Source organism: Carassius auratus, chromosome 3 (genome assembly GCF_003368295.1).
Source record: "Carassius auratus strain Wakin chromosome 3, ASM336829v1, whole genome shotgun sequence".
In the NCBI taxonomy this organism is placed as follows: domain Eukaryota; kingdom Metazoa; phylum Chordata; class Actinopteri; order Cypriniformes; family Cyprinidae; genus Carassius; species Carassius auratus.
Genome location: NC_039245.1, coordinates 19,692,431 through 19,708,356, shown reverse-complemented (window position 1 = coordinate 19,708,356; position 15,926 = coordinate 19,692,431). Strand labels below are relative to the sequence as shown.

At 34.7% G+C, this 15,926-nt stretch overlaps 1 protein-coding gene and 1 long non-coding RNA gene across 2 annotated transcripts; one reads left to right on the top strand and one right to left on the bottom strand.

Annotated features, from left to right (window-relative positions):
- Window positions 1-1,105: 1,105 nt before the first annotated feature.
- Window positions 1,106-6,752, bottom strand: LOC113049833 (ubiquitin domain-containing protein UBFD1-like). Its single transcript, XM_026212498.1, has 7 exons — window positions 6,649-6,752; window positions 5,542-5,823; window positions 4,832-5,040; window positions 4,649-4,714; window positions 4,317-4,422; window positions 4,156-4,238; window positions 1,106-2,177 (listed from the first exon to the last, which is right to left on the bottom strand). Exons 1-7 carry the CDS (start codon window positions 6,662-6,664, stop codon window positions 2,067-2,069), a joined length of 873 nt encoding a protein of 290 aa, XP_026068283.1. The 5' UTR covers window positions 6,665-6,752; the 3' UTR covers window positions 1,106-2,066.
- A 1,291-nt stretch (window positions 6,753-8,043) lies between these two features.
- Window positions 8,044-9,720, top strand: LOC113041880 (uncharacterized). The gene is made up of 3 exons (XR_003275477.1): window positions 8,044-8,227; window positions 8,539-8,637; window positions 8,760-9,720. It is a non-coding gene; the product is annotated as an uncharacterized LOC113041880 (long non-coding RNA).
- The last annotated feature ends 6,206 nt before the right edge of the window (window positions 9,721-15,926 follow it).

Genomic DNA, 15,926 nt, shown 5'->3' with positions numbered 1-15,926 from the left:
CATTTAATTGTAGAAACCAAAAGCGCTATTAAAAGCATCAAAAGTTCTATTATAAATCAGTATTTTGAACACTCATCAGTTATATTAACATTACTGTTGTTGATCTTAAAAGGAGAGTGTTAAAAATTAACACCATAATGACGTGACATAACATTCAGCCAAGTATGGTGACCCATACTCAGAATTTGTGCTCTGCACGTAACCCATCCAAAGTGCTCAGACACAGAGGAGTGAACACACACACACACACACACACACACTGTGAACACACACCCAGAGCAGTGGGCAGCCATTTATGCTGCGGCGCTCGGGGAGCAGTTGGGGGTTTGATGCCTTGCTCAAAGGCACCCAAGTCGTGTTATTGCCGGACCGAGATTCTAACCCACAACCCTAGGGTTAGGAGTCAAACTCTCTAACCACTAAGCCACGACTTCCCCTAACTGAATGCTAACACTGGTGTAGTGCAGAAACAATGAATAGTGATGAACAGGTTTAACAGTTAACAATTATGAGTGTTGAATTTACACACAAAGTGTGACTCCAGTCCATAAATTAATGTATTGTATAAAAAATAAAAATAGAAAGTGCATGTTTGAAAGGACCAAATTCATCATTGAAGTGTTTTGACTTTACACCATTATTTACTCTTAAAATACTAGTCCACAATCCAAAAAAACGTTCCTCCGGTGAAACGTACATCCCCTATTCTTCTCAATTTTGACAGAGGACTCATATTTTAGACAGAAGTAATGGTTTAAAGTAAAAATAAAATGCTTTGATGGATTTGTTTCAACAAACATGCAGCTTTTCACTTCACATGGTGTTGACTGGCCTGGAGTCATGTGGATTACTTGTCAATTATTGTGTTTTTATCAGTTGATTTGACTTTCATTCTGACGGCACCCATTCACTGCAGAGCTAATGGTGAACAAGAGACATAATTCTAAATCTACATATTGGATGGCCTGAGGGTGAGAACACTTTTAGGGTCAGCTGCTCCTCTCATGACTGAACTAGATACATATTGAAATATATGATTAGGAAGAATTGAAACTGTGAGCTGATACATCGCGCTTGAAAAATAAAAAAGTACATGGCACATTTATTACAGAGAGGTCTATGAAATTCTTCCTTCCTTTGGGCTTTATTGAATTAAAAATGTGTATCATTGGTTAGCACCAGGTTTGAAAAAACAACATGCATGATCAGAATAGTCACTCATCAACAACTTAACTTAGTTATACGACTGAGTATTTAAGGGCACATCAACACTGTTTTCCCTAATATTACATCTGATTTGAGAGGGACTTGAGCCTAGAGATGGCGCTGCATTTAACAATTAAACAATAAGGATTAACAATAAGAAGATATTGCCTTTGTCAAAGTATGATGTGTTTGAAAAAACAGAGTCTGAGCAACTGCACTCTTGGCTTTAGGCTTTGTAATTCTCCAACAAGGCTCTCGCCCTAAAGACAAAATGAGATGCTCTTCATGTGCAATTAAAAGTGTGGAGGAAAATGCAGATTTTTTTTTTAAACTACATAAAATGCAACAATGCTCTTTGAACCTGGATTAATACCATAGCTGAGTGTTACATCGTTGCTATTTTACATGTAAACTATAATCTGTGCAATGATAAAAGCTGATTGCAAAATTAACAACTGTGTGATCTGTTGACTTTGGCAAGTTTGCTTAAGTTGTAAGGTAAACCGAGGAATATACTAGATAAAATCTTTCTACTGCATCGATCATTTTCCTTAAATAATTTTTATTTCTTTCAGAATAACTACGAGAAATGTCTATGCAAGTTCTGTACAATTTTCTGTTTATGCTTGGGATTGCTTTAAAAAAAAAAAAAAAGAAAAGAGTGGTGAAACAGCTTGAAAAATGGGATGCTGACACTTAGTGCACTTAAAACCCCCCAAATATTTAGTCCAACAGCAATCCTTCGGTTTGCTCTGGATATACTTCAGAAAAATCAGTTCTTCAGATTATTGTGTTGGCTCCAGTTAATGTTTTCAATCATTTGCTCGCAATCCCAATTCTTCAGTGTCTATCGAGGCACATTAAAAATACTGCCATTTTCCGAGAACTGTGTCTTTGATTGCATCGACAAACTGTGCAGGCACCCAGTAGACCCAATATTGAGAGGCTTCTGTCGGACCCAGCTGAAATGCCTAGGGTGACAAACAAACAAAAACATTTATATAGATATACACACGATTTGGCCATTTTCTGCAGTGTTTTTGTCTTACAGTAGCACCCAAAAAAAGAAAAACGTGTGTTTGTATGTATATGTAAATATATATATATATATATATATATATATATATATATATATATATATATATATATATATATATATATATATATATAACCGTGGACTTCAGTGTCAATTTTTCAAAATTGGGATTTATGCACCATCTGAAAGCTGAATAAATAATCTTTTCATTGATGTATGGTTTATTAGTATAGAACATCATTTGGTCAATATACAACTATTTGAAAATCTGGAATCTTAGGATGCTAAAAAAATCTAAATATCTAGACAATCACCTGGTTTATGGTTTATGTCATTTGATGTAGATTTTATTTAGCAGATGTAAGTTAGGGTGTTCGTTTTTAAAAATAAGTTTGGTTTTATTTAGTTATGTGATGTTATAAAAGCAGGAGTGTGACGTCATGACTGACAGCTTCTCTGAGCTAACAGGCTTTTTCGTGATCTTCAGGAAGAGATTGGAGCAGTGCTAATTTTGATTTTTGATTTAGTCAAATCTTGAGACGAAAATGTTTAATTGTCTTAGTCACATATTAGTCATTTGAGTCTTTCATAGTTTGTCATTGCATTTTTGTCAATAATTTTTAATTATAACTTTTAGTCAATTGTGATTGGTCTACTGTGTGCAGCGCAGGTCAATAACAGCAGCACCATTACTGAGCCCACAGCTCGGTGGTAAACACCCAGACAGCCATGTTATACATGTTAGCCCAATGCAGAAACATATTGATAAAGCACTGCAGGTTGTACACTAACGTATTGCTCTATTTTTTTATCAGAACTACAAGTAATAACAACGACAATCATTCACTATTCATCTACACAATACTAGACATTCGCGAGGGAACAGATAATGTTGTTAGACAGAGACCTACAAGCTGTGCATACATATTCAATAAAATATATACATATTTTACATGCCACAGTAGGCTTTTTAAAAGAATTACTCCACTTTCAGAATAAAAATATCCTGATAATTTACTCATCCAAGATGTTCATGTCTCCCTTTCTTCAGTCGCAAAGAATTTATCAGTCGCAACTTACATAACGAAACGATCAGTCATCGGTCATGGGTGACGTCACGGACACTATGTCCATGTTTTTATACAGTCTATGGTGGGCGACATAAATCTATGTTTTTATACAATCTAACAAGTGGTTGGACATAAATCTACTAATGTTTCAGTTTGACGTCACGGCTCGTTTTCATGACTCGGTGTCGAATCTTTCTTTTGAAAGACAATAACTTTATACACGGTTCACTTTTAGATTTAAAACTTTGCAGTCTGAAATTTGAATCAAGGATTGAATTTGGAAAAACTTGAATAAACGGTGACAATATTTTTTTTTGTCCAGGTTTTCAACCACCTGTTCACGTTTACTTAATCCATAACTGCATTTACGTCAGATACTTTACACGATAAACATTTGGACTGCTGTGTGTGTATTTGAGCGCTGAGAACTGATTGTGAGCTGTATATGCAGAAGTGAAGAAGTGGAGCGTACGCACAAGAGAGCACTTCTATCAGCGAGATTCCGCCTATCCTGCCTTCACTAAGTTAATTGACAACGAATAGTGACTCCCGGGAAAGACGGGACGTCTGGTCAACTTATCCCTCCCCTTTGGGTGCTAAGGCCATTGTTTCAGATTGCTAGTTTGCATATGGTATTCTATCCATCCACTGCGGCTGCCATACTGAGACATACAGATAGGTGAACACCCCTTATTCGATTGCAATCCAATGACAGGGATGCACAATATGTAACAAGGGTTACATATATATATATTTACAATTATCATTAATATTATTATGTTTAAAAAAAATCTGTTTAAGAATGACAGATAGCTTGTTTAAAATGTCCTGATAAACACATACCATCATATGATAGTCCTCGTGACCCTCTATTGGCTCAGTCACAACATTTTTGATGGAACCCATCGGGATTTTTTCTGTTCTTTCTGCAGGCCAGGAAAAAAAATCAAGATAGGCGTAAATCATGTATCAGGGATGAATGTTTAATTAAATGACGAAATCACCTTTTGTTCCGATCCACAACTGATCCTGTTCCAGTTTAAATGTGAGTCGTACTTTTCCGCCAGATTTGTTATACATTCCTGATAAAGGCACTGTTGGCAGACGCTCCTGTTAACAAATAAGAGATCACTCGGATGTCATTAGTGCATAAAATTGATATATTCTGTTCATTTCTGGGGAAATGAAGGGCATGGTCACTAATGCACCATGCACATGATGCTGTACAGCAAAACTCATTGTGTGTGTATGTATATATAAAATTTATTTTGTATGGCATGCGTGTAATGACCTGGTACAGTCTAATCATACCCTAGGCCTCACAGGTTTTGCTTACCTTAGCTCCTTTTATAGATGGCATGACATCTTCTGGTTTTCCTTTGTCTAAAACTTTTCTATGTTGCTGAGAGAGAAAAAAAAAAGTATCCACAAGTACATTTATCAAATTTAATTACATAGATACATTTATACATCACAGCTTACTAGAGTTCACATTATGCAAATAGGTTTCCCCACCCACCTTTTGCCTGCACAATGGCTCCTTTTTGTTCTCTTCAGCTTTAACCTCTTGCTGAATAACTTCTTTTGGTGTATTTACAGCTAGTACATCATTTATTGTAGATCCAACCACCATAATCTTTGCACCATTTGTAACTTTGATCTCTCGAAGCGTCTTGTCCTCTGGTAGCAGTCCTTTGTACATCACTTTCTGCATAGCAGGTGGAAGACCTGATACGCATTCAAAACACACACATTTGCATTACTGAAGCATTTGTCTTCAGTAACTTCAATCCTGATATAATGTGGTGGTTCCATATTATATTGTTCTCTAATTGGATAATGATGATAACAGACTCTATTGTCTTCTGTAAACCTGCTTTATAGCTGGAATTTAATGTTTCATAATTGGATGAATTTTACAACATCCGTTTATTAATGTGAAGCAGCTTTGAAATAATCTGTATTGCATTAGGTGCTATATAAGTAAATGTTACTTGACTATGTTGCATGTGTCTAAATGTTTCATTAGTTTATCTCTAATTTTACATGATCCACAGAAGAAAAAACAAACTGGAACGTTCTCAAAGGTGTCTCACCTGTATGACCTCCGTAAAACATCAAAAGTCATGCAGTTTTAAATGACAATTATGAAAATAAGAAAACAAAGACATAAATTTCATGTTTCATAAAGCATTCATGCCATCCAACCACAACTTTCATGCAAATTACCAGTGAGAGCGTGAATCTTCTCTTTCAGTTTAGCACCGGTGCCATCTAAAGGAATTTTAAGGTCATATTTGTTTTTGTTCCAAATGATCTTCACTTCCACCATCTCTTTCCCCTCCTCACTTTCCTCTCCGTTGCTGACAGCAGCAGGCTGAGCCGATGTGCTTTCACCATCGCTAAGAGATGCTTGTTCAGTCCCTGCAGCATCTTCTTGTCCAGCAGCTTCACATAACACTTCTGGTACCTTCTGTGTGACCTCAGCCTCCATTCCTACTACCTCACTTCCTGTAGGAACAATTATCAGATGAGAAAGATTTTTACATTTTCGTATTGATAAGGAAGCTTAGTTTTCAAAGCTCAAATGTTAACTGGTTTCAGAGTACTGATATGACTATTTCAAACTGTAGTAAACTCTTAAATTTAGATAAAAGCTGAATTCACGTCTTGATTCTAGATTCCTACCGACTACTAGTATGTTTTACTTCTGAAATAGTCCTAACTAGACCGTCTCTAGTACACAGATTTTAATAGCTAACCTACTAGCTGCTATCCAGAGGCGCAGAAACATCTAGTAAATTCCCTTATGCTCATTTGTGCCCAACTGTTGAACTAAGACCAATAACTATAACCATGAGCGTCTCGATAGAGTCTGTGTTGTAATCGTACACAACTGACTCGTCGGTAACTTAGCCAGCACGCTGTGCTAATATTCGCAAGCTCATATCAAAACAGTGGCTCAAAATCCAGTGAGCTGTCTTTCTAGACAGCATCTGCGGGTGCTATTGGTTCGATTGTAACTTTCGTTTAAACGTCCCAAACGCTTCAGCGATGTCTATAAACGCGGATCGAAAGCTCCAGAAACGTTTAAATGTTTCAGCATCCCTCAGAATGCTGTCTAGGTAAACAGCTCCCTCACGTTTTGTGACACAGCCGAAGTTTTCGACATGGCTAGTCACAGAATATCTAGCTATTATTTCACCCTGACAAGTTAAAAGAACGTCCGTTCAGTGTATTACAAGTGTGAAATAACTGGAACTGATGTACTGTGGGTATAAATAACACTTCAAATACTGTGTAAATGGCATTTAAGTACATTTTCACGCTACCTACCATCCTGCGCCGCCATGATGATTGTGTACAATATGAGGAAAGGCTTCTGGGTAAGAGCGTGTTGTCAGGGAGTGAGCCGTGCGGCTTCCCGTAGTGACTTTACGATTTTAAAATCTGGTGTGCTAAACGTAACGAGGAACTTTTTGGAATTTTGAGTTACTCGGCAAAATAATAATGATAAAATTAAATAAATCTTCTGCTCAAAAAGGTTGAAGTTTATTTTTTTTTAATTATTCATAAACTATATCAAAAACTATCCAGTAAACTATTACGTTTAATTACAGTATTTTACAATTTCTCCTTTGTCAACACACGTGCCCATTTATTTTAGAATTGTTTTGTTGCAAAGGATTGACTTTTGTAATTTTGTAAACAGGAATCTATCCCCAGGTATCCATATTAGAAAAAAATTATTTCAGTATAATACTTACAGTATAAGTCTCTTCCGAAGTGTTTAAACAATAATTTTCGAATTTCATTTATTGTGACCCTCTTAGAATATTTTGTTTAGGCTATTGTCTTTTTGCTTGTAAAGAAAAGAGCATAACGAGGATACCAGATGTGACGTAGCCTGTCAACTTATGATGATTTCCAAATAATAATGATTGACTTGAGCTCCGTGTATGGCAAGCCGTTTTCTCTTTAAAAAATCCCAGCGTTACTCGCCGTAATTGCATTTTACTATTATTCTCCCCCGTGGCCATGGAAAAATTTATATTTTACAATTATACAAGACAATAACAATTATACTTTATCATTTAAAACTTTCCAACAAAGAAATGGATCAACTTATGTCAGCTTGTTGAACACACACTTTTATTTGGATAATCTACCATATGATGGCTGAAGCAGCAGCGAGCATCCATCGGGCAACACTGTTTCCATGATACTCAGGTAATTATTTCTAAACCAAATTCTACAAAACCTAAGAGAACAAAATCGAATTATCATGGAATGTGTTTAAAAGCTTCTCTTCCCTGCAAATGATACAATGAAGAATTAATGATTGTTTAACTTAAAGGCAAAAACAAAAGAAAATATAAGCAGTTATCCTTATAGAGAATGAGAAGTAACCATGGGAACGGATAGTGTATCCTGCTAATATTGCAGCACCTTCCTGAAATGCGAAGTGAAAAGAATGTGACGTAACTCCTCATTCTCTATAACTGAATAATTACCTATTTATTTTAAATAAAAAATGAATTAGATTCCTCCCTAATTGTAGTTTTACTCCCTAATTGTAGAGTTTAATTGTAGAGCTCTGTATTACATTTTTTTTTTTTTGTAGTAAAAATGCAATTCTGACAAGTAGCGCTGGGAATATGTTAAGCTAAAACAGCTTGCCATAGCCACATGGACATTGCATATAGATCTACGGATGATCTTCGTGTAAACTTACTCTACCTTGAAGTGTTGGTGATCTTTCAGCGCTTAGTCAATCGACAACTTTTGAAAGCAATGTTTAAACAAGTATAGAGATCATTACACGCAAATCCTAATGCTCATACACTGAAGGCCGCTGATTTTAAAGATCGAGCGTGACTCCAGCTGCACGTTAAAGTTTGGCTTTGTGAATAGGGTAAGTTATTGCAGTGACACAGTGTTATATTGACAGCATGTGCTGTAGCTAACCTGGAATAACTGAGTAATTAAAGGTTATGCACTCGCTCATTAAACTTTAAATGTATTAAATAGCCCAACGATAAAGAAAATGTATCAAATCATCTTGAAGCAACATTTTTACAATGTGGCTATGGCAAGCTGTTTTAGCTTAAAATATACCCAGTGTTTTATATATATATATATATATATATATATAATACCTATGTGTGTATTTTTATATTTAGGTATTTAATAAATAAAATACCAAAATATTAAATCAAATTACAGCATCCTCTCGCCATGAAGTAGTTGCCACAGAAAGATGGATTTGCATTCCAGACAGCAGCTTTCATCTCATGCTGCATGGTCACGATCGCATGCACTTCTGTGAGCACCATCTTAACTTGCTAACGTTTAACTAGGCCAACTGTTGTGGATATAATGCAATGCAATTAATACACATGCTGTAGATATCTAATTGCTCAATTACTTGGTTTGTTTTCTACCAGTATGCTTTCCTGGATATTTACATGGACCAAGACACACTCGCTGAAACTCTTGTGTCTTACATGAGGATTTAATCGAGCGGAGGATGGCAGATATTAGGACATATAATGTTGTAATTTTGGGAATATGATTTTTGCTAATTTTCACACCCTTCACCACCTGTGGTAAAAAAGTTGTGTTTCATTCTTATTGGATTCTACTGAAATGGATGGTAGGGTGGCATGCTTATTATGCTGCTGTGTGTTTGAAAATATGTTTGAATTTTAGCAATACCTATGCCAAAACATAAGAATTGCATGCCTTTAATGTTTGCAGCAGTATTAAGTTTTTAGTTAGCAACAGTTTCTACCAAAATAGAGCGAAAGCTAGTTATTTTAACATGATAAAATGTCCTTCAGACATATAGGTTAGTCATAGTTTTATTGCAGTAACAACACCATGGTGAAAGGAAAGTGTGTGTGTGTGTGTGTGCTGGTATATTGACAGGGCAAGTATTAATCTGAATGTGAATCAGACAGATTGGGAAGCAGAATAAAAATCCTTATTGCTGGAACTGTGAAAGGAAATGTTAAGCTTTTTTTGTTTTAGGTGTAAAGTGGAAATTCTCAGTAAACATCATGATTCACTAAATGGATAAGTGAATTTACTTCAATCTTGCTGATAACAGAGACTGGCCCTCCTCTTCAGAGAGAACTTCTTCCTGCTGACAGACCTTCCTCAATGCAAGGAAACTCAGTGTCCCGAGTGCTAAGATAACCATCAGAGCAGTAAACAACCTTTCTGTCTTTATCTGTGGGTAAAATATGTGACAGAAAAAAAAATGTTAAAATGTATGTGTAAATTTTGAAATATTTTTGCCATTTGAGAGTTGGCATATAGTTAGCAGACATTAAATAAGTGCTGATTAAGTTAAATAAAAGAGTGAACACAATAAAGTTGCTTTTATCAAAATATGATTTTCAATCCATCGTGTTACATGTAATTTCAGTGTTTCCTTTCCAGTCAAAATAAAAGTACATATTTCCAAACATACTGGAAAGAAAACAAATTAGAATTTTTCATACAGGAATCATGGACAGTTTTAAGTGGTTAAAGCATAGCTCTTGATGGTTTTACTGATGTTTTTGTCCGTTAAACACAAAATGAGAGCTATAATGTCCAAGCTTCCATTTTCCATAAAATTTGTACATAACATAACATAAATAATATAAACATTATATTAAACTAAAACTACTACCACTGTAAATTATTTTGACAGTATATATATATAGACAATATATATGAACTATAGACATATAAAAAAAAACTAAAACACACAACAAAATTACTAAAACTGTAAATTACAATGAAAACAGTTAATATAAAAATGGAAACCAATTCAAAATGTAATATTATTAAAATAATATAATATAATTCTGTCTAATACATAATTTTTGTGTTCTTTAACAGATGAAAGAACATAACACAAGTTTGGAACAACATCTAGTATGTTTGGGTGAACTATGCCTTTAAGAGATGTATGTAGTTATTAATCTGAATACTGCTGATAAATATCTATTTCTTTGAATCCAAACATCCATATTAGTTTACTGTTGATGATCACAGATGATTAATCAGTTCAAGTGAACCTCGGATTATAATTTTCTGTCTGTAAGCTTTTGCAGCTGTCTCTTCCTGACCTGCACTGCAGTAAAGCCCAAAACAATCCTGTGTTCCTGTTGATGGTGGATGCATCAGAGTTCTCCACTAGAAAGTGCCCTTGAGCTGTCCATAGCACTGTGGATATAAAAAAAGGCAGGTTGCACCAATTTTGAATGAAAAATTAAAAAAAAATGTATCAGTGCACTACTTAATTATGAACCCCTCTTAAGTAATAAGTAATTAAAACTTTCATTTAAACTACCATCAGCGATTCATTTTGACTGACCATATTGTATTCACCAGTGTAACAAAACTATGCAAATATAGCACCTTTTTGAGTGGCAACTAACTGGCTCTACTGTATTGCTCAAGTGGGTGAAGGAATTAAAAAATGTGAAAAACATCTACTTCCGTACTAGTGTGTACTGTACATAAAAGACTAACCACACCGACTGAGAAAACTTTGCAACACTGCATACAAGTTTTGTATTTAATGAGAAAAATATTTAATCCTTTATTTATCTAAATAGTTTTGGGATAACTATTCAATCAATTATTAGCTAGCAGGTGATGAAATACCCTAAATGTGTGATTGTGTGTTTTAAATATATACTTACTGGCTGCTCCAATGCCAATAACCACTGATGTGAAATAAAAGGACCATGTGGATGGAATGATGAATGAAGCTATGTAACCACTGAAAAACACAGAAGTGAACAATATAGAAAACGGTGACATGATGACTACAAGATGAAGAGTCACAAAGAAATATGGGATACTTGCCTATAAAGAACTCAGCTCAAGAACATGGTAAACTGTGGTCCAATTATTGCAACGATAATGGGAGCTAACACATTACAGAATGAAAAAACTCCATATATTATTCCAAGGCTGCGAAAAGAATGAAGGACAAAAAAATACTGAATATCCTATTTCAAACATATTTTCATAATATCTACACCTAGAGTTTATTTTACATTCCATTTCTGGCATTAGAAAATGTGATATCATTTGTTAACCTCTACTCCTCGTCAAAGTGCACTGTGAAATAATGCACCATTTGCATTTCTTTGTTACATACAAACTCACCAGTGATGATCAACAGACTAAAATTGCAAATTAATGTTTAATTGCTACCTTAACATTTTAGTCAAACTGGTGCCAACCTATACAGTGATGAGTTCTTTACACTTTTTCAACCACTTAATTACAATAATCGAATTACTGATGAAGAAAACCGAATTACAGCTATTAAGGCTAATTAAATCAAGTAAAATTATTTATTTTAATTAGACTGAAATTTATATTTTGTTTACAGTGCAATGTATCATATTTACATATCCATCATAAAAAGCTCTAAATTATGAATATGAGATGTAGAAAAGGTGAAGGAGTGAGATCTTACCTATGATAGCCGCTTCCAGTGAAGTTAGTGCTTTGAATTAGTGTTTGCTAAAAGGAAAAAAATAAATGAACAAATATTCTGCTGTTGAACTAAATAGCCCTGTAATGTGACAAATAAAGTTTATGTTATATAAATACTTCATGTTGTCAATATGAAGTCCTTAAAAACTGTATTTATATAAAAAAAAAATGGATTAAAAATGTTATGTAAAATTTGTACATGAAGCAAGTATCACTGCAAAACATGTTATGTCAACCTTATGTCAATGTTTTAAAGACGGTTCATTTTGCAATACAACTTTCAACACATAGATCAACCCTATAGAATATGTTTTGAATCTTATGATAAGACATTTCAAAAACACGAGATGCACCTGACCCAGATTTAATACCTCAACAATACACTTTTTTTCATCACTGTTTATAACTGGAAAAGTGAATGCCATTTTTCACACACACACACACACACACACACACACACACACACACACACACACACACACACACACACACACACACACACACACACAAAAGTTTTCATGTCTGGTTTTATATTCTTTATTTTAACAAAAGCAATTAATATAATACAGGAAATAATTTCAATAGGTTTTAAATGTCCAATAATTATGGGAAGTGATGTGACTCCATGAAAATCCCAGTTATAAATTCACAACCTTTTGTTGGAAATGATGGTTATATCTGCTTGCAGATTATTGTTTGAATTCTCATTGGTCGCTCAAATAATTTGTTGTGTAATTTTACATATAAACAGAGAGCAACATCTGCTGTGACGGAAGCTAAAACACAGTTTAGTAACTAAAGGTATTTTATCAACAACAAAAAAAAGATTCACAAATTGGCCATCAATTGTAGTGGTTCATCAGTTAATCGGAGTTTTATTCAAACCCATTTATTTATTGTCCCATCCCCCCCCCCCCCCCCCACTAGAGACGATTTTAGAAATCTTTAAAACAAAAACCATATTATTATTACGTTTCTGCATGGCATACAGTGGTAAGAACATCACTTAAGGAAACGGCCATTAATTCCATGAGCATTTGAGCATGATGAATATGTTTTGATTTTACAGTGGCGTTTATGGAACCTGCATTGGAGCTATGACACACTTGGCGATGAAGCGAAAGGCTTAATTAACATTTCAGGCATTGTGGTGAGAATCGGCGAAATAGTTGATCGGTGCACTTGCAGTTTGCAGAAGGATCTACTTTGATTACTCTTGCATTTTAGTAGTATGGGCATCTAGAGACAAGCCGGGCAGATACTTTAATAGGATTGGAGCTTGATTAGATGTTGTCTCTTGTTTGCAGGGCGAGGATTGTTTGGCCTTGTATTGAAGAATAACAAGTTTCCGATGCACTTCAGTTGTCTTCTTAGGGATGGTTGTGCACTTTGTGGCCTTCTACTTGATATTCCTCAGCATACCAGATGATGCACCTGTGTTCTTCCAAACAAGCTCACAACATAAGCCATATCTGGTACCAAGGTACAATAATATATCATTTTAGAGAGATCTGCAAAATAATTTAGAACAAAACCAATAACTTTAATTGATTTAAAAAAAAACTTATATAATGCAATTGAAGCTTTTTGAATCATCTGCAGAGCTACATTTTGTTTCCTAAAGAGTGCTGTGTTCATTTATTCACACTTGTAGCTTGTCCATCGCCCTGCTGTGCAACTGCTTCCTGGGTCTTGGGGACAGCTGTTTCAATACTGGGACGAGCATTTGCTGAGCAAAGCACACAAGCTCAAATTCATACAGGTAACCACAGTCTGCATTTTTCAATTGCATTTTGCTCGATACCGACAAGCCTACTATGTTATTAAATCAAAGAAAACACAGGCTAGTTTGCTTGCATAAAACTGTGTCGTAGAATACAGGGCCATAGAAACTGTGAGGAAGGTATATTTCTATTTGACAGTAAAGACATTGTTACAAAAGATTTCTACCTCAAATAAACGCTGTTCTTTTAAACTGTCTATTCATCAGTTTTTATAGAAATATCAAGCTGTTATGCTTGCTGAGCAGCAAATTCATTTGTAAGAAGCTTAGAGTCTGCTAAATGAGTAAATGTAAATCAGCATACTTGACCCTAGACCACAAAACTAGTCTTATTTCTTGAAATAAATAAATAAGCTTCCCATTGATGTATGGTTTATTAGGATCGAACAATATTTGGCTGAGATACAACTATTGTAATATCTGAAATCTGAGGGTGCAAAAAAATGGAAATAGTGAGGAAATCGTCTTTGAATTTGTCCAAATGAGTTCTTAGCAATGCATATCACTAATCAAAAAATACGTTATATTTACGCTAGGAAATTTACAAAATATCTCCATGGAACATTTACTTTATATCCTAATGATTTTTGACAGAAAAGAAAAATGGATAATTTTGACCCATACAATGTTTTTTTGGCTATTGCTAAAAATATACCCCAGCGACTTAAGACTGGTTTTGTGGTCCAGGGTCAAAGTTTCTCAATTTACACAATTGCGTGTCTGTATATATATCTTTGTGGGTCTAATCAGTAGACTAATGCATTGCCGACATTCTTGCAGTATAGGCTACTTGCATGGATGATGGTACTTAGACAGAAGTGATTAGACGTGGTGTTTTGAGAATTTGAGAACTGCTGGTTTGCGTCAGTAGAATTCCTGATTAGCATTTACAGACTAAAATAAGGTTCTGAAAGTTTGAAAAAAAATAATACTGTGCTTCATTAAAATATTCATAGTTTTCCCTTAACTTTGGCAGATAGAGTTTACCCCATAACTTTCTTGATGAATAAAATGCATTTAAAGTTCCAGTAGCCAATAGATAAGGTGAAGTGTATTAAATATGAGTTGGATTCAGTGTGTCAGTAATACAGTCCCTCTCTCAGTCTATTTTTGCAGCTGTGGCGTTCTTCTACAGTGGTTATATACTGCAGAGTATATAAGAGAACCTTAAGAATACAGAATTTTTTACATTTACATGCCATGATAGAAAATTGTTGGCTGGAATTGGTTTACAATTTCCCATATCTTTAATAGAACTGTATTATGTTAAAAAAAAAAAAAAAAATTAATATTTTATAGGTGCACTGGTTTATGTGGTGTTGACTGACGTGGCAGTCGTCTTATACTGATACCTAGTGGCGTAGTTACAGCATTACATAAAAGCTAAGGATCCTGAATATCACTTATCCTGTTGTAGAAGTTCACTTGTTTTCGTTATTTCATGATTGAAGGTGTCGGATAACAGCTGGGTAAGCAAGATAAAACTAGTATTCCACAGGTCATGTGATTATTGGACCTACTCCATGTAAAATAAAGCAGCTTTTATTATGCCACTGATGTGCCTGGAGCCCAAGTCTGGTGTGGGACGGATTTTTATTAAGTTTAAGCATCTCTTTATGTATATTTGTTTAACACATAATGAGGAAAAATACTGAGTGCACTTTTACATTTCATGTAAAATGATGTTGGTGACGATCAGATGATGGCTCAGTAAATCATTAAGATGTTTTATGTTTTTGAAAGAAGTCTGAATTGTCTACACAACATGAAGCCATATCATTTCATGTTAAGAAAGCATTTCTCTCAGGGTCTTGCTATATAACTGTGGTTTTTTTCTGTAACTCTAAAAGGCTTAAGACATACCAAATTTGCTTTTATTTTTTTTTTTCTAAAACGATTTTATACTTTATATAAACTCTGTGTTCTTTATTGTGAACCTTTAGGTTTATAAACCAGATAAGCTGGTTCAGATACTGAAAGTATTACTTATAGATAGTCAGACAGTGATGTCATGAGGACAGTATGTCACAAGACCATCAGAACTGGTTTAAACCAGGTTTACACAAACATCATCTTCATGATAAATGTCTTGAAGACACAAGTTTTCTTGGCTATATACTGTACATGTGTTCATCTCAAAAATGCTGTTTTGTAAACCAGTTTTTATCTGAAGCAACAGCTCTCTAGGCATAAAGTTAACATGAGATTATAGGTTTAGTAAATCTGGCATTTTTAATGCTGAACATTACACACATCTTGTTATGCATAACACATGATATAGTTCAGTCTGTGTTTCAATGTGTCATTTGGATGTCATCAT